General features: G+C 36.6%; 2 protein-coding genes across 2 annotated transcripts in view; one reads left to right on the top strand and one right to left on the bottom strand.

The window, feature by feature from the left end:
* Window positions 1-7209: 7209 nt before the first annotated feature.
* LOC148944604 (histone H2A) lies at window positions 7210-7590 on the bottom strand. The gene has a single exon (XM_089100622.1). It carries the CDS (start codon window positions 7588-7590, stop codon window positions 7210-7212), a length of 381 nt encoding a protein of 126 aa, XP_088956748.1.
* Window positions 7591-18012: 10422 nt separating this feature from the next.
* Window positions 18013-19397, top strand: part of LOC148944603 (uncharacterized) — an 83791-nt gene continuing 82406 nt past the window's right edge. The window contains exon 1 of the mRNA XM_089100438.1: window positions 18013-18397. Within this exon, the coding sequence (XP_088956564.1) occupies window positions 18056-18397 (342 nt within the window). The 5' untranslated portion in view covers window positions 18013-18055. The remainder of the gene's footprint in view (window positions 18398-19397) is intronic.

The raw sequence follows: 19397 nt of genomic DNA, 5'->3' as shown, positions 1-19397 counted from the left end.
TTCTGAAGCCATGACAGAACAGCCTCCTAGAAAAAGAACTCCGAGCAGAGATTCCTTTGAGAAAAAGCCCAGTAAACTTTTTCTTTCAGGCAAATTGATAATCTCGTAGTGGACTACATACTTGAAGAAATACTCTCGTGACTGTAGAGAAAAAAGCTTTCGAAAACCTTTTACAAGACTTGGCTTAGTGGAATCCCCGAAATGATGCTGTGAAAAGGATTGTCGAAGTGCGGGGCCAGACTGGGTAGGTTTACACCAAACTAAACCTACCAAAGTCGAAAGCGATTGAGCATGAGTTTTTCGAGGAGTATGCCAAGGTACATGAGCCTTTCGCCAGGGCTCTTGGCATACTACTGGGGGACAAGAACTGTTTTCTAGGAACGCTGTTGCCCGTTTTGATTGCACAAAGAAAGAAAATGATTGATATGAAACAAAAACGCTCTATCAAGCACGCACAAGCTCTCGTGGAAGCGACTTTGGATAGTTTAGAGAACTGGTTTGCTCACACTCTTACAATGCAGCTACGTGAACCTAGTTTTAAGGAGCTAGCAATAGTTAGTGGAAGCCACCCTGCTTTCAATGGAAGATGGATACCGGAAGATATCCGTGACTGAATCATTGATGTGATTTGTGACAAAATGAAACATATTTTGTTAGCCAACGCTGATGATCATTTGACTGATTGTGATGCCGAGCATAGCAAAGCGAAGTTGATCGATTCTAATGACTTTTAGCTTGTGACAGTGATGGTGTTGGGACGAGCACGGATTCTTCTTTTGGCTGCTTCATGAAAGGTCAGTTATTTGGTTCAAGGACGATAAAAACCGTTCGATTGAATCCTTGAAAGAATATCCAGACTTAGCAAGAATTTTCCAAAATTTCAGTATTGCTATACCATCATCTGCTCCAATAGAACGTCTTCTTTCTGTTTGGGGTTTCGGTTTTCACTGCAAAGCAGAGTCAGCTTGCAGATGGGAAGTTTTAGAAACTTTTGTTGCTAAAATCAAACTCCCAACTTTGATATAAATTTTGTAAGAATTTTCATCTTAAACGGTAGGCTTTCAGAAAAAGCTGCAAGGCATATTTCTCATGGATTTATGCTAAAAAAAAACTTCTCGGGAGGGTCTAGCCGAAGTCCAACAGATTCAGTCCAATTATTTCCCCCTAAATCGCAAAATAACTTGTTACGAAAAACTTCCAAAATATTGACAAATTTCTCTAGCTACAAATGAACTTAAATATAAGTATGCTTATAAGATACTATTTGAAGGTCCAGTCAAAAAGGTTCCGAAGGAGCTGGTTCTGTCCTTCATCTTTCCAATGAAACGGTGAAAAATAAAATTGTCGTCAGAATTAACTGTTACAGCACACTTCGACATTCCTACATGAGGTTTGTTCAATGAAACTTCGGCTCTTATATTACCCCCTAACACTCTTATCAAGATGTGTCCACTCTCAGTAAAAGGTTAACAGAAATTTTGTAACTTCAATTCTGCTCAAATCTGGAGCAAACCTGGTCTTGATAATTCCAGAACAAGAGCATTAAACCTACGTTTTACCTATAATTTACCCTGTAATTAGCGCAAAAGGAAATCTCCGAGAACTCTAAGAAGCAGACTAAGGGCAGAGTACGTCCTAGGCTTGCGTGTTAAAAACTGTACTTCAATTCTGTTGGTTTATTTGTGATTGTTATATTTTCGAAAACCGATCACACTATTTATTTTTCCTGGATACCCCAAATTTTCATAACCACCTCACAACCACCAGATAGTCTGGTGGTTAAGTACTGCACTGTTTTAAGCTAGTAGAAAGAACATGCAATCTGAAAGATTTTTTTGTGTTTTACAAGTTTTAAGCTTGTAAAAAGAGCAAAAAACATTTTAGTCACAACACAGTTATTATCAAACTCTGTTTCTCTTTGAATAGGGGATCTTTTGACAAATATACATTGAATTTGTTGCAGGTGACACTAGCTTGTTCAATAAAAATCACAGGAAGCGGGCCCGTAAACTGTCATATCATCCAAATAAACAGGCATATAATTGATGCCTGTCATGTTTTTTTTCCGAATGTGTACTCTAGTAACGATAATTATTATGCTTAAAAGATCTATCCATCTATTATTCCATTTGGCATTTAACAGGCGTTACGAAACAAACATATAAATTAGTAGAAAGTTCTTTACTTCATTAGCATGTAATTTGTCTTCACTTTAGGAAAGGTACTACATTGAGGTCCATTTCAACAAGAACAATAAATCAGTTCTTATTTCTTTCTATTTCCTCTGTTTAAGGATTTCAATAGCAGAGAAATTGAAGGCATCAAGTTCATCCCATTAATTGTTATAGCTTATCGTGAGTACAGACGGGGCTTACCGTTAAAGGAGGTATATGTGGATTTTTTACGGGGCTTGCGAACCACAAAGCTTACATTTTGAGCAACCGTTTTCAATTTCTTCAGAAAAGAATTATTTCGATTAATCTCAAGAGCTATTAGAAAGGAAATGAGAAAAATGCTGCTAGGTGACTGATCAGTACCAAGCATGAAAATGTTACTACTACAGGGATCGTCTTACCTCTTACTTCTCCTGAAAGTCTGTTGCAGGTTTCAGGGCCTGTGTAACTAATGGAAAACTTAGATCTGGTAGTAATAGAAACATGTGTTCCCACCAATCAAAATTTCAAGTTTCATGACCATGTTCCCTTTTCTTATAAAAAGTCAAAAAAGTATACAGGTAATAAGTTAGAAAAAATTTATGCATAAACAAATTTACAAAAAATTAACCAAACCATGCTCAAATTTTGCCACTGCAAATAATTTTATAGTTCACCTTCTTTGTTCTTTCAAATACTTCTCTAGAAGCAATTCCAGCCTCTGGATGGGGCCACCATGACCTTCAGGCGTGACTGCTTTAATTTGTGGTAAGTATGTTTCAGCCAGGTAAGTTAGCAAATTAATTGTCGGTTCAGACTGCACTTGTAACAGTTTTGGACAGCATACTTCAAGATTAACACTCAGTAGTGTTGCATGATTTTCTCGCAGTTTGTTTTGTTCTAGCCATATTGATAGTTTGTCTCTCGTTGATAGAATGAACAAAAGAACACGTGCTGCCTTGGTCGCAAGCTGCTTTCCGCCCGTTGATTTTCTCGCTGTTTGTTTTGTTCTAGCCATATTAATAGTTTGCATCTCATTGACACAATGAACAAGAGAACACTTTGCTAGCGGCTTTATTTGCTAGGGCTTTCTATTCACACTTGACGTTTACCTGTTTTTGGGGAAGAGCTTTTTTCCTTTAAAATAAACGTTTTCTATAGGAACGCTTGTAGTCTAACTAACAAAACTTTACTTATGGGGCCTCCAATCTTCACTTCCCCCAGACAGGAAGAGGAAAAGGAGGCGCAAAGTATCATCGTAAAATTCTTCGTGACAATATCCAAGGAATCACCAAGCCGGCTATTAGAAGACTGGCTCGCCGAGGTGGTGTAAACGTATATCTGGCCTATTTTACGAGGAAACCAGAGGCGTTCTTAAAGTTTTTCTAGAAAATTTTAGTTGCGAGTCTGTCACGTTCACAGAGCATGCCAAGAGAAAAACTGTAACTGCCATGGATGTAGTTTACGCTCTGAAGCGTCAAGGTCGTATATTGTATGGCTTTGGTGGTTAATGGTCTACCAATTATATTGAAACTTTCAAACACACAAGACAACAAGTAATTTATAAAGTCCACATTATTTTAAAAATATAACTATACATGTGTTAAATAGCCTTTTAGTTTATGGTAATTCAAAAAGTCAGTTAATATTTTTTTTTTATTTTAGTCTCATAAGTGATAGAGAGAATACTACGATTTATGGGATAGTTCTGAAGTTGAAGGGTCTCCTCCAAATGTATTGTTTAATATCTGTTAGACGACATACAATAATTACAAGAAATAAAAAGCTCCAAAACCAGCTAATTCTGATAAACCTACCGGTGCTAAAAAGGCCAAGTAACACGCACACCACCCACAATACCGAGTAATGATCAACACCTAAATATATGACCTAAAAGGCCGCGGGGTATATCTCCGTAAATGTCGTACAACATAACTCATTGCTAATTTCCAGGTTTTAAATGATGAAAAAGTTTTGAATTTGAACCGTAAACAAGCTTTGAATCGTGGCCTTTGAGATGGAATTGTTATATATCCAAAAGTTACTTTACCAAATGGTTATATCTATATATAAACGCCTTGCAATTCAGAAATTTCCATGTCATCGAACCCAAAAACTAAACATTCGAATACCTACTCAGTCTATGACTTTGCCCATTAGAAACCCGTTAAACAGTAACCGTCGTCCCGAAGGTGTACCATGCCTCTGGCTGGTAGCACGACCCCTTTCCAGGTTATAGCGACCACAACTGTTGCCAAAAAGCCGTATCAGCAAAGAAATCGACACCCAAGAAGGTGTCGTCTATCAAAAAGGCTCCCGCCAAGAAAGTGGCATCTAAAAAGCCAGTAACGAAGAAAGCATCAAAAAAGTAATTTCCGTAATAGCTTATCCTATACTACCAAACTGCCCTTGTTAGGGCTATCAAAGCGCAGGCTCGCCTCTAGAAACTTTCTGTTCATAACATTACAATGATATTAATTTTAAATTTTATTTTCTAATTCTCCTTTTCAACTCTAATTAAGCAGCGGCTTATACCTAAAAAACGTAAAACACTATTTACTTTTGAACTATAGCGTTATTACTGTCTAAAAAACACCATCTTCAGGACTAATTGTGACGGCTGGCTCATAAGGGTTCAAGCTTATTAATAAAGTGGCAACAATAATAAGCTTACAAATACATCGTCATAGCCGAATGGGTTGAGCAGCACCTTCAAATCGCGGGGGCTGTTTTCTAAGAGAGAAAAGTCCCCAAAGTTTTTCATCCTTTTCTTAATAGTAGACCAGAGATAGTAAGAAAAGTGATATCCCTCTCGTGCCTAAACTGGGTAGACCAGTGCTGTTTATTCTAAACCATTTATAAATATGGTAGAGTAGGACTATGTTACCCAACACAAAAAATCCTGTACGAAGATGTGGCAGTAGATGTCTCGGTAAGCAAAAGGTATGTCTTGGGAAAACAGTCAACACCGATAAGTTGTATTTCTAGTATTTTGGGGAAGTTAGAACTATATTCACCCCCTCCCCCATCAATTGATGGGGGAGGGGTACAGCCTATTGCTCTCCTAACGCGCTGGGACATCAAAGGTGGTCTCTTCCTTTACTATCGGAGCCCGTTATTTCAGTATTAGTATTACTCGCCACCCCGTGATTCGAGGAAATTTATATAGAAGTGTATCTCTAACGCTTCAGGGGTACGTGACGTCAGCTCTGCGCCATGCGCCATGAATGCATGGGAGCAGACTTCGGACGAGCACCATTACCTCCAACAAAAATTTTTAAACTCAGAAACTGAATGTGTTATCATTTTCTCTTCCAACATCGAATTGGAAAAGATATTTTTTTTCTCTTAACATCAAAATTTAAAGCAAAAAAATATGTTTAACCTACATAAAATTTCAAAACTAGCATATGGAATAAATAATTTTGAAAACTAGAATTTTAACTTTTTCTTCTCTATTTACGAGATTTCAGAGATTTCACTTCTTCTTCCAGCAGCGCACTTTTCTTTTTCAATAATTCTACCTCTGTTTCAAGATCTTGATTCCGGATTCACTTCTTTAGTCTGTAATTTCGAGCAGCTTCCTTATTTCTTTCTTTTGAACTTTTTAAACATTCTTGGGGACATCTTGTAGTTTTCTTTTCTCCATTTCTTTCCTTGTGATCAGCCTTCTTTCGTTTCTTGATTGTTTTTAAAGTGGCTCGAGGGCAATTGGCAGATTCCTCGGAAGTGTTTTTCTTGCCTTTAATTTCATTTTTCCTTGCTCCATCACCCTGGTCAACTTCTGTGGGAAAACTGATGCCACACATTGGTACCGAAACCACATGCACAGTGTCTGGGGTATTTTTATCATGAGTTTAAATCGTCAGTTTTAACCTTTTTTGTGTCTGGGCAAGCTTCAAAAGGTGTCAAAGGGTCCATGTCGAACAGATTCTTTTACACTTATAAAATATCATAAAGCGTTTTTTTTGCGCTAATTAGCTGCCAATCTGTTTTAAAGATTTCATAATATGCATCAATATAAGTGAATATTTGATCGTAACTAATTATATTCATATTTGCCTTATCCCTTTTCCCTCAATCAAACAATTATTGTTTCCTTGGTATCTAATTGTCAAATGAACACTTTATTGTCAGTGTTACAGTTATAGTATCGGAAACCGCCGTACCCGGGTTAACATTTCTCTGTGCGCGAGCTAATGAATTTCGGCCTTACTTGTGTTTGTTTGCAATGGCTTTATTCAAATTTTTGATTAGGAGGCAGGATTTTGAGGAATGAAACTTGTACTAAAGAAGAAACAGGTCATTCTTCTATAGGTAGATATTTTTTTCATTCATCGTAACTTGCCAGCAAATGGTTAGAGAATAGTGAAAATTCGTCAAAAATGGTGTTCAATTTCAGAAAACACCACCTTTTTTATAGGTATTTGAATCCTTGTAATAGACATTTTTGTTATTAGTAAACTTTAGTGCACGTGCTTTCAGAACACATGAGATATATGCATGTGTGTTTGCGAATTCATATTGAAATTAATTCTAAAGCTCCAATTAAAAACACAGAAGTAAAGCAATAAAATACGAGACCAAATTTTCAGGCCTGAAACAACTTCTTTAGACCGATAAATCGCAATGGCTCGCTGTTGAAAATACCTTAGAGATCGAGTTTAATTAAAGATGGAGGTTCTAGTTTGGGTAGGTTATTTATTTATTATAATTAACTCATGGCTGCCCAACTTCTATAATTCATATGATTTTAAACTAGATAAATATGAAAGCAAACTTTATTGCTTTTAACAAAAGGGCAAGCTTCAAATATATATTTAGATTTTGTTGGGGTATAATTTAGCGATTTTTAAGGCAAATATCTCCCTCGCTTCCAGTAAATTCTTACGGTTTGTTACTAGATAAATGTGAAACCCCCCTTTTTACATTCCGTTTCCTTAATCTTATAGCTTTGTCCTTCTCATGTGTTCACATGTTAAAGTGTCATTCAATTTATTTATAGCCCTTAAAAGGGCTGTTGGTTAATTTGGGGTAGGGCCAAAGTTAGATTCACTTAAGCCTTTGCCACTTTTTCAGTCTTCTTGGGTAGAAGGACTGCTCGAATGTTGGGAAAAATGCCTCCTTGGGCAATGGTAACCCCCGAGCGGAGCTTATTCAGTTCTTCGTCGTTTCTAATGGCAAGCTGAAGGTGACGAGGAATGATACGAGTTTTTTTGTTGTCTCGTGCAGCATTACCAGCAAGCTCAAGGACCTCGGCAGCCAAATATTCCATCACTGCTGCAAGGTAAACGGGTGGGCCTGCACCAACTCGCTCCGCATAGTTGCCCTTTATCAGAAGACGGTGGATCCGTCCCACTGGAAATTGGAGACCTGCCCTGCTTGAACGAGACTTTGCCTTTCCCTTCAGTTTTCCACCCTTTCCTCTTCCTGACATAATTGCTAGGATACGAAATTCACTTGGACTCTAATAGTAGAAAGGGGGGTCCGACTCCCAGACGACACCCCTGCTGCAATCTACAATTTAGTGTAACGCTGACATGACCACGTGGTTTATGGTTTTTCTCACTGAGAATGAAAAAACAGAATTTTTCTCACTTGAAAAAACAGGAATTTTCTCACATTTATGGTTGTTTCTTGGACGGTTATGTGTGCTGGTCAGTTTATTTGATGTTTTTCTCGGGTGTCAACAGTAATTTATGTCGGTCTAATGGTTTTTGTCAGTGACAAAGGAAAAAAAGGAATTTTCACACTTTGATGAATGTTTTCAGTATTATTGAGACTAACGGCTATCGGAATCAATGACTTCTTCTTTCAAGATCTTTTTTTGTTGTTGTTTTGATCAAGTGCACGCTCGGGAGTTATGCCGTCCAGGAACTAGAAAACAGTTAGATCACATGTTTCCTTCTCAGCCAATCAGCGAGTCGGTTACATCTCCTTTCTCAGCCAATCAGAGGCTCGCTTACATATTAGTGACGGAGGATTGCAGAGAATATAAGGAAAGGGTTTTTGCCAAAGTTTTATTTGTCTGTGAATAGAATTCAAAGGAGTGAGAAGAACAGTTTTGACTTTACTCATTTGGATATATATTTGTGATGGCGAGTGGAATGTTTACCCTCTTAGAAGTTGATAGTGGAGTTGATGTTAATAATACAAGAGCACCAAACATTGCGGTGGAAATCACGAAAGGATCATGGCTTTGTCTGGAATGGGATGTAGTATATGCAAGATATGTGATATTCTTGAGCGGTTGATATAGCACATGTGAATAGACTTCAATTGCTTTAAGTGCATTAGTGAAACATATCGAAGACAATAAACTCTATCGCTAATTGTACATGCTTAGTATTATTGTTGTTGTTGTAATTATTCAGTAACATTGTTTCGAAATTGAAAACGATGCCTTTGTGGTCATGTTAGGTTAGGTCTAACGAATCAGGACCGGTGTAGTCTCCACAGTCAGAGTGAAGTGATTGAAAATTGAATAAATTTGAGAAAGAGAGAATTAGATCTAATCTAGTGTTAATGGAAAAACATTTGATTTTGGATGACGATTTTCTCGAGTTATCTCTTAAACGCAGGATATTCTCTCGTCAGGGAACACTTGACAATATAATGAGGAGTGATTCTCCCCCATTGGACTATTGTATGAAACTTTTAAAATGTGACTCAAGTGCTTATAGTCAATTTATTGTAGACCAGATTCCTCTTCCCAGAATAATTTAAATCCACGACGATACCAATCTCGTAGAAATAAACTAAAATCACGTTTGGGATTCTTTCCAATCATAGCGGGGTAAGTATTCTCCCACTGATCACATTTATCATAGTGACAATTGGAGCACAGGTGCCCTCTAGGATGAGAGTCACACACCTCTTCAAGACATGAATTACATCCTTTAATTTGTACTGCATAGCCTCTATGTAATTTACAAGGATTACATAATTTACACCTTTCACTATAGTCATCAGTAATTGTGCAATTCTCACATTGATTCCAAGTGCCAAGTGTGTACAAGTACAATTGACATATATAGAACATTTTTCGGTTTCCAATGTCAACTCTCTCACAGTTAAATCGAAACTGATTGCCCTCGCTCAATAAATTCAGTGAGGGGAATGGGCAGGGGAGTAGCCCTGTGACGTTACCTCTTTCAAATGGTGGGGGAGCCATCTACATTGAATCCATTGGCAATGTTTTCAAAAGTATATCCACGATATGATTCTGCTTTGTTTCATTTAATATATCATATATATTTAATTCCAATTGGGCCCAGCACTTAGTCGACCCCACCCTGGGGGCATCTGGGGGGGGGGGGGGTAGTATGATGACAAAGCCTTATCCAGGGGGAGGGTTCAAAATAACACGAAACGAGCTTTTCGTTAAATTGAAATCAAGTTGTTGGACTGTGATGAAAAAGTTAAGAGCCATGGGTATTTGGAGAAAAGCCAAGACCGATAGTCTGAGTGAGAGGCAAATTCAGACGCAGATAGTCTATTTAGATATTCTGAGTGAGAAGTCCATGGAAATTAGGGGGCCAGGCCGTATCCCAAAATTTGTGTCCGACCTTTAAAAACGTGACAAAAGTTCATTTAGATTGTAGACTGTATTGAAGAATAGATGGCCTTCAAGTATAATTCCCCTTTCATAATAGTAGAATTTGAGCATAAACTTCTCAAAACATCCGACGCTTTGAACCCTAGAAAAGAAAGTTGATTTTGATTCGTGCTTGAGGGTCTTTTTGATTTCTTTTTAAGCATCAATATCGTTGACACTCTTATCCATCGCAATCAGAAATTTAGAAAGCTCGATTGTGCCATTTCCTAAAAATAGTATCTTTTATAGCTTTCTATTTCGTGCAACAAATTCTGTTTGAAAGGGGCTAAAGCAAGTTCAAAGAAACTAAAGGAAGTCGGAAGGATCTAGGATATTTAGTTTCAATATTTCAATATTTTCACGTTTATCCTAAATAATGATTATAGCTTATCATAAAAAGAAACATGACACAATGATATTAATTTTAAATTTGACTTTCTAATTTTCCCTTTCAACTGCAATTCAACTGCTGTTTATGCCTAAAACACATTCGACAATATTTACTTTTGAACTATAGGGTTATTACCGTCTAAAAAACACCATCTTCAGGACTAATTGTGACGGCTGGCTCGTAAGGCTCGTAAGAGAGAAATCAAGCAAACTGGGAAAGCAAACTTTATTTCTAGTTACAAAAGGACAAGCCTCGAAAGTTTATTTAGATTCTGTTGGGTAAGAGTGTTTCTCTCGGTAAGCTATTTCGGGACTATAAAGCAATCTGGGCTCTTTCAGTTAGCAGAAGAAAGGCCAGAATAACAAATAAACAAAAACATTGTGCCCATTTGCTAAAAGTAGCTTTTTTATCAATAAAAAATGACTTCGGAGCCCCTTTTGCCAATTTACCAGCCTGGCTGGGCTTGGAAAAAAAAATATTATTAGACTTTATATAATCAAACAGTTGGCGGTAATGAACTGTAATTAAGAAGTGACGCGGCTCAATAGTAACGGAAACTCTGAAAAATGGGATTTTGTTATCAACAGAGATAATATATATATTATCGTCGAAGTACGTCGACGAAGGTAAAGAAGGTATTCTTCAACAGGAATGAAAATACAAGAAAACCTACCTGCTTTTCTTTCTGAATTCCAAAATCTAACATTTTATAAAAGGCATCATTTGAAATACTAGTTTTACCACCACTCAAAGAGGAAATGTACCCATTTTCACAAAAAGAAAATGATTCCTGCACACAAAGTATCACTTTAAACAAATCATTCACCGGGCCTCCCTTGGTACTAGTGGTTAGTACGTCGGTGCAGTTACCATTCGTTTAAAAGCGGAAAAGTCTCTTCGAGTCCCTACAAAACTTTTTTTTTTTAGACAAATAAGTTTTTGTTTTTTTCCATTTTGCAACCGCTTTCCCCTCCCGCACGCATCTCGCAAACCTTAAAACACTATTTTGTTTTTGTAAATGTAATACTAGAAGGAAAATAAATTTAGAAATATATTTCGAGAAATATATTTCTCGTAAGAGAAATATGCGGCTTGAGAAAGAAATGAAACAGACAAATTTGATGTTTTATAATTTTCCCCAGGCCCTTATATCGAATACAACCCTGTTAGATGATATAGTTGCGCTAATCAGTAATACTCTGCCAAGCTTAAAAGTGTCAAAGTGGGAATTCAGAGATGCTGTTCGTTTAAGGGGACCACAAAACCCACGCCCTATTTTAGTAGAGTTCAATTCCAAAGTTACACGAGACATTTTGTTGAGGAATGCGAATCTTTTCAAACAAAAGGGGATATCAGTAGCGCCAGATTATACGCCAGAAGAACGCGAGGTTCGTACGGCCCTAAGACCTTCATTATCCCAAGCTATAAGCAAAAAGAGAATTGTGAAGCTACGCGAAACTTGATTATGCATAGACAAACAGACGTTTGTTTATGACCTTGAGAGAAAAACAGTGCTGGAAATGGCGGAGCCGACTATGGAAAAACAAACTCATAATAAAGATAGTAGCACGAAAAACTATATCCCGAGAAGGTCTTATATGCGATCCCCGTCAAGCGATAGTCATTCAGATCCTGAAATTGAAAGCATCTCAAATAGCAATTCAGATACAACGCTCATAGAAAACCCGGTTGCGGTACTAGACCCTAATATTCCTAGTGGAAGCCACGCAAAAAAGGATAAGCTGAAAGGGAAAAGGAATCTAGATATGATTATAAGCCCAAGCAACGATTGTAAGCAGGATCGAAGAAATGTGAGACCAAATAACGGACCAAAATCGGAAAAGAAACGAAAAAGTCATAGTCCGAAAAAATATGGCCAAACTCAAGCAGAACGACCACCATTTGTCATAGGATAGGGAAACAGCCATATACAAAAACTATCAGCTATTACGTGGAATGTACAGGGTCTAAGTAGTAAAGGAGATGTGTGTTTAAATAGTACATTTTTGGATTCACAAATAACTTGCTTAGTTGAAACATGGTTATTGCCAGAAGAGGAAAGATCAGTTTTGGGTTATGTAGTTTTTTGTGTAGATAGAAGGACATCAAGGAATTCCAGGAACTATGGAGGAATAATAGTGCTAGTTAAACAACATGAATTTTCCAGTTTAAGTCGTTTGCCAAGCACGTCTGAGAATTGGATATGGTTACTTGTGAATTTTTTGGGGAAGTGGTTTATATTGGGGTATGTTTATATTTCACCAGAAAATAGTTCATATTGTGAAGAGGATACTTGGGCAATACTAGAGAAAGAAATTATTCTTATGAGATCTCGGTATAAAGGACATTCAGTGTTATTATAGGTGATTTAAACGCTTACACTGCTGAACAATCAGAACTAAATATGAATTTTGTTTCAGATGATGAAGACGACCCTGTAGCGGGGATTATTCCTTCAATGTATTTTACACCACGAATGAGCCAAGATCGAAAAAGGAGAGTTAGCTCATGGGGGAGGAAACTGCTTGCACTGTGTGGAGGTTCTGGTTTGGCAATTGGTAATGGGAGATTTGGTGAGGATGGTAGTTTAGGTGAGTACACTTGTGTTTCTTGACCTTGCTTTAGTTTGATTGATTATATATTGGTTGACACTGGGCTCGAAATTGAATCCCTAAATGTGAAAGTGATACATCGAACAGGATTGGACCACTTTCCAGTTAAAGTAGAGTATATTATTTCTAGAAGGGAATATTGTTCGGTTGAGAGGAGTAATGAGGAGAGGTATGTGAATAATGAAACGAGGAAGAGAAAGGAGCTAGCAATTTTACCTCCTAGAATAAAGTGCAATTGGTCACATTAACAATGGACACTGGTTCATGAGAAATTAATTAATGACCCCATAGCGAAAGAAATGGACCATCTGAAGTATGAGGCCAAGGTGCCGAATGCCGACCCGGAAACAATAGCGAATAGGTTTTCACAAATTTTAAGCGAATCACTGGCATCAGTAAAATCAGCCGAGAAAAAGAATGACAGTTTTTATGATCTCTTTACGGGGAAAAATCAGCACTTGAACTAAATCAACATAAAGAACATCTCCTACTCTAAAAGGATTACACTCTAGAAATCGCAAGTGAGAAATATCACATATCATCCTTAAAACATCCACTCAAAAAAAAGAAAAAAAAAGAAAAAAAGAGATACATCTAACTAAATCAACTATGACAAAATCAATAAGTATCAGCTAGGCTATAGATCCGACTCCGTTCGCTTTGGCTGGGTAATTTCACGAAAATGCGACCATTATCTGTCCAAACAATTTTCATACCAAACATTAATCAAATTCAAAAATCTAATCATTCAGATTATAACCCAAAAGGTAACGCTTCAATCTACTCTTGAGCTGGCTTACATTATCAACTTGTCTAATAGCATCCGGGAGGGAATTCCACACCCCCGGTCCCGCAAAATGAGGCAGAAACGCAGCACGTTGTTTATTCCGGAGCTTCGATGCAAGGTCATTCGCATTTCTAGTCTCATAACAGTGATAAGATGAGTTAGATTTAAAAATTTCCCAAAATACCTCCGGTGAACACTTATTCAAACATTGATAAATCAAAATTGCTAACTGGTAATCCCGTAACTGATAAATATTTAAAATTTTCAAACTTGTAAAGCAATTCAACGTGCTATTTTGAAACTGAATATAATTACCTAAAATACGAACTATTTTATTCTGTAAAATTTGGACCTTTGTAAAACTTGAAATAAAACTACTAGTCCATAGCATGCAACCATACGATAAATAAGGGCTAACAATAGAATGATAAAGTAAAAGTAAAACATTTGACGGTAGTTAATTTTTCAGTCTTCTTATCACACCCAACCCTCTTGAAATCTTAACTGCCACAAGATCACAATGTGATTTCCAACTTAAATTAAAATCAAGACTAAAGTCCAAATATTTAACACTATTTACATGCTTTAAAAATTCACCGTTAAAAACAAATTTATTATCTAAAACACATGAAACCCCATTTCTACAAAATGTCACGAAATTTGTTTTTGAAATATTCACTACCAAATAACTAGAATTTGTAAAACTTATCAATTCGGCGAGGGCCTTATTTGTATTCTCAATTAATTGGTTCAGACAAGTAGCTGTAATCTTAAACACCGTGTCAGCAGCAAAAGACGTTATAAGTGCATCTGTTATATAAAAACGCATGGTATCAACGCAAATTAGATAAAGAAGTCGGCCAAGCACTGAACCCTGAGGCACACCAGAATTAACGATAAAAGTTTTTGAAATAGAATTTTTAATAGAGACTCGAATAATACGCTGGTTAAGATGAAAACCATTTCAGAATAACCCCTTGGATCCCTAAACGGCTTAGCCTATTTAATAAAATTTTATGAACCACCGTGTCAAAAGCCATTCTAAAGTCTATAAATACTGAAAGTACCAGTACACTTTTTTCGAGAGCACCATTGAGGAAATCTGTTAGGTGCTGGACTGCATGTATTGCAGAGTGGTTTTTCCTGAATCCAAACTGGGTATCACTAAGAAAACCGTAAGTAGTCAGATGATTATAAAGTCGTCGATGCATCACTTTTTCATACAGCTTAGCAAATAGGGGCAATATTGAAATTGGCCTCCAATTAGACGGATCAATTTTGGAACCCCCTTTGTGAAGTGGAATAACTTTAGCCTCTTTCAGACGAGAAGGAAATTCACCTTTCTTCAAAGAAAGGTTAATCAAATAAACAATACAAGGCAACAAATATACCATAACATGCTTGAACGCTTTCAGATTAATTCCATCATTCCCTGGAGAACTTGATTTTACCAATCCTATTATCTGTTTTAATTCTTCAACGTTCGTTTCATCTGCAGACATTTCCAATCCAACCCCCCTTTCATCACTAAACGTCTCATTAATTTCATTATTTTCATCGTATGGATTCTCACTTATTGATTCACCAATCTTAGAAAAATATTCACCAAAGAAATCAGCCATCTCTTCATTTCCCTCAACAAATTTACCATCAAAGATCAGACTAGCAGGAATATCGGTCTCTTTCTTCTTATTTACGATTTCATTTATAATATTCCAAGTCGTTTTCGTATTGCCATTGTTTTACTTAAATTTATCTACAAAATATTCGCGGATGCATGACCTCCTTAACCGATTTACTTTATTACGGATTTGTTTAAATTCAGTTAGATCTTGACTATGGTTACTATTTAAGTAACTCAAATACAATGTATTTCTCCTTCTAATTAAGTCGAGTAGCTCCATAGTTACCCAAGGTTTTCGGGGTTCCTTTTTCCTCACCTTTATGCTCTCTACTGGGCAAGTTCTCTCAAATATTGGCTGCAATATGTCCATGAACTTATCGAATGCCGCAGAAGCACTTTCAGATTCTTCATAAACTGATTTCCATGACACGATACTTAGTTCCTCTCTAAACTTCTGTAGGTTCTCTTTTTTTAGTTGCCTCCTTTTATAACCTTTGCCCTGTTCTGCTTTATCGCATATTGATATGAAGTCACTGCTACTATAGGAAAAGGATCGGAAGCCTCATTTACAATAACGTCAGCATTACAGCCGTGTAATACCTGGGATCGCACGAAAATACTGTTCATTAGTGTAGCTGACTGTCCTATTACACGAGTCAGAATCCCAACTAATGGATAAAAATCATAACTGGAGAAAAAGTTTAAAAAATCCAAATTATCATTGTATAAGCTTAAAAGATCAAAATTAAAATCCCCCATGCAAATGCACTCCAGATTACTCAATTCTACTGCATCCATTAAACTACTAAAACCATTTTCAAACTCCTCCCAAACTATACTCGGCGGCTTATAAATCTCAGTAATCAATATATCCTTTCCACCAACTTCCAGCTCAAGAGTAAGAGATTTCACCTTATCTTCTATCCAAACTGATAGATCTTCCCTTATTTTAGCAACAAAATGGTCCTTAACCAAAATTTCCAAACCTCCACGTTCAATTCTCTCTCTATTCCTTACAATAAGCCTGTATCCTGGAAAATTATATAACGAAAGAACATGATCAGAAGTTAAAAAAGTTTCACAAAGGCCAATTACATCAAATTTACTATTCACATTATCAATTAACTGGAGAATTTCATAATACTTTGAAGTTACATCGCAATTCCAATGACACAGGCAAATCAATCTTGCATTCACCTCTAATTCTGAAGAAATCACATCCACATAACAACTATCTCTTTGCGGGGAAAAATCAGCATTTATACTTTCTGGAAATAAATCATAATAAAGAACATCTCCCACTCTAAAAGGATTATTCTCTATAAAACGCAAGTGAGAAATATAACCCATTATCCTTAAAAAATCCACTCAAAAAAAAAAAAAAAAATGAGCAACAAAAGAAAAGAAAAGCAACAAAACAAAGGTAAAAAAAAAATAAAAAAAAAATAAAGGACACTTCTAACTAAATCAATTATGAAAAATTCAGTAAGTATCAGCTAGGCTATAGAGCCGACGCGGTGCGCTTTGGCTGGATAATTTCGCGAAAATGCGACCTTTGTCTGTTGGAGACAAATCGATCAGGAGAGATGATGCTGGTTAACGAGAAAATCGATCAAGAGGATATCTTCACTTACTTGGGTAGTATTATTAGTAAAGATGCTGGATGCAACAGAGATATTAAAATTGGAATAGCCATGGCGCAATTTTTTTTTTCACAAGTAAAAAGTTTGGAAGAATGGGAAGATAAGTCTGCGAACCAAGATTAGAATATTGGAAACAGCGATGACAGAGGTCAAGTGTGGTTCTTAAACAAGGGTGATTGGAAAAACGGAGGAGGATTTGTTCGATGTTTTCCAAAGGAATTGCTACGAATTATTTTAGGTACCCGTTAGACTGACCGTATTTCAAACAGTAGGCTATACGATAAATGTTGTTTTATCCCGCTTTTTAGGGCTATAATGAGAGAAAGGTTAAGATGGTTAGGATACGTTATGCGCATGAAGGATAACAGATTGCCAAACTTGTCTCTTTCGTCAATTCATCTAGGGCCAAACAGAAAACACGTCGTCCTCGAACGGGGTGAGAAGGGGTCATAAAATGGGAGTAAAAAGAAATTAAGAATTTTTGAGAGGATGTTAAGAGGAAAGCTTGGAATGGATTGGGATGAAGGAGGAGCGTGCACAGCAATACTGGCCTTAGGTAGCTTGGTACAACAGTGAGTCATTAGTAGTACTAGTAGTAATTGAGCATTCATGCACTTTATTGAAGTACCAAGGACATTAAAATGAAAACAAACTTTGATCCGTGGATCTATCTTAGGTCTGTTTGTTTAGAATTGCACTTGTCCAATGACAGAAAAAAAACGATGGAATTTTTCAAACCAACAAAGAAAACATAAAATTTCGTCTAACGACTGAAAAAAACTAATGACAGCTTCAACAATGACTAAAAGAACGATGACACAAAAAGCGATGTCAAAATTTCTTGTGGGGAAATTCTTATAAAAGTCCATAAGTATGGCTTTGCACTAAATATCTATCTATCTTAATTTGCCAAAAATTCGAGAAGGATGTAAACTATTATCTTCTAGGATTGGAAATTTCAGTAAATACCATTATTATAGAGCCATAATTCAATGTTATTACTCAAATTGCCTTGGGAAAGCTTTTATTGCAAAAAAAACAAGCCAAAAGGGTTAAAAAAACGACCAAAAGATTTTTGCTGATGCAATTTTCAAAACCGGTTGTTTCGTTTTTAATTCCCTGACATAGCTGAATTTTCTCAAATTACTAATGATATGAATTTAATAATTTATTTTACCGTTACGTGAGTTCAAGTTCAGTATATTCTAAAACTGTAGCAGTTGCAAATTGATTAGGTACTGTAGAACTATGTTCATGCGTTTGAGGATAAAATGTATATACATCATTGTTTTATGTTTATTTGGGATAGGATTCTTGATCTCTTATAATTTTGAAAAAAGGGATTCCACTAGTGATTTATGTCCAACGATTGACGATATGATATCGGCTAAAGTGAATATGGAAAATGAATGTCTATTGGAATACATTAGGACGCACAGAACTTCAAAGCCGTCTACTGATCCATTTTATTTTGGCGATGTTCCAAAAGAGATGCTGTTTGAAGTTGAAGACCCGTTGAAGAGTTATAAGAATGAATTTACATCCCCCTGGCTTGAAGCTCTTCTCGCAGTTGAGACACTTGTTCCAAAGGTAAGTACTTTTTTTCCTTATTTATATTATTTCTAAGGCTCGGACAAGATCCGTAAGGACGCATAAGCTATTGTGAATGCAAAGTTCAAAAATCCAGTTCAAACAAGAGTCACAAGCCGCTGCTTCAAGCAATCATTTTAAAACGATATTCGCAACGTCAAGAATCATGGACAATAGTAGGGGGGGGGTAGGAGACAGCTTCACCATGCCTTGGAAAACAAGAAGACATTCAAAAAATAGATAAAGACGAAAAATGAGAAATATTCCAAGTAAACTCTTGGTAAAAATAAAGCTCCTGGCAGCAATTGCCTTGCAGCAAGCAGCAATTAAAACGAACATGGCTTTACAATGAACATTCAGTGACGGATCCAGGGCGGCGCGCGCCCCCCATAACGTAGTCTAAAGTATTGTAATTTACTTAATTAACCCAATTTTGCGCTAATTACACTTGCTCCTAACGCAAGTTTGTCGGATCAACCTATTTTGACCCCCCCCCCTAAAAAAAGTTCTGGATCCGCCCTTGTGAACAATGAAGCCAACTTGCCTAAAATAAGGGTAGTCTTGCCTTTCAAACCCTCCAAAAGTCTAGAGTGTCATGTTTATTTAAAGAAAATAAAACAGATTGAAAAGATGATTACTCAGATTGACAAGATGTCGAGCAAATTGCAACAAGTAAGTGTGGTGTTATCACCTCTATGATCACCTGAAATGCTACAACACCACTTTCGCTTTACTGAAAACTAAATAAATTACGAAAATGGAAGAATTAATTTACGCAACGGAATTACCATATATTCCGTTTCAGCTTTTATTTATTTATTAAAGTGAGCAACACGACTTTTAGTTATTCAAATTTGAAGTTTAGCTTCATTGTTTATTACCATTTATGTGCGTATAATTTCAAATCTTCATTAAAGTTAGTTGTCGCTCACTTTAAGGTTTAAATTAGCTATTAGTTAAGGTTTAAATTTACTGAAGATTTTTTTGCTGTTAGTGTCAG

This window comes from Artemia sp. Qi Xiang Cuo, chromosome 14 (assembly GCF_049724085.1).
Source record: "Artemia sp. Qi Xiang Cuo chromosome 14, ASM4972408v1, whole genome shotgun sequence".
Classification (NCBI taxonomy): Eukaryota; Metazoa; Arthropoda; class Branchiopoda; order Anostraca; family Artemiidae; genus Artemia; species Artemia sp. Qi Xiang Cuo.
Note: the sequence above shows the minus strand (reverse complement) of the source record. Positions and strands in the feature narration are given on the sequence as shown.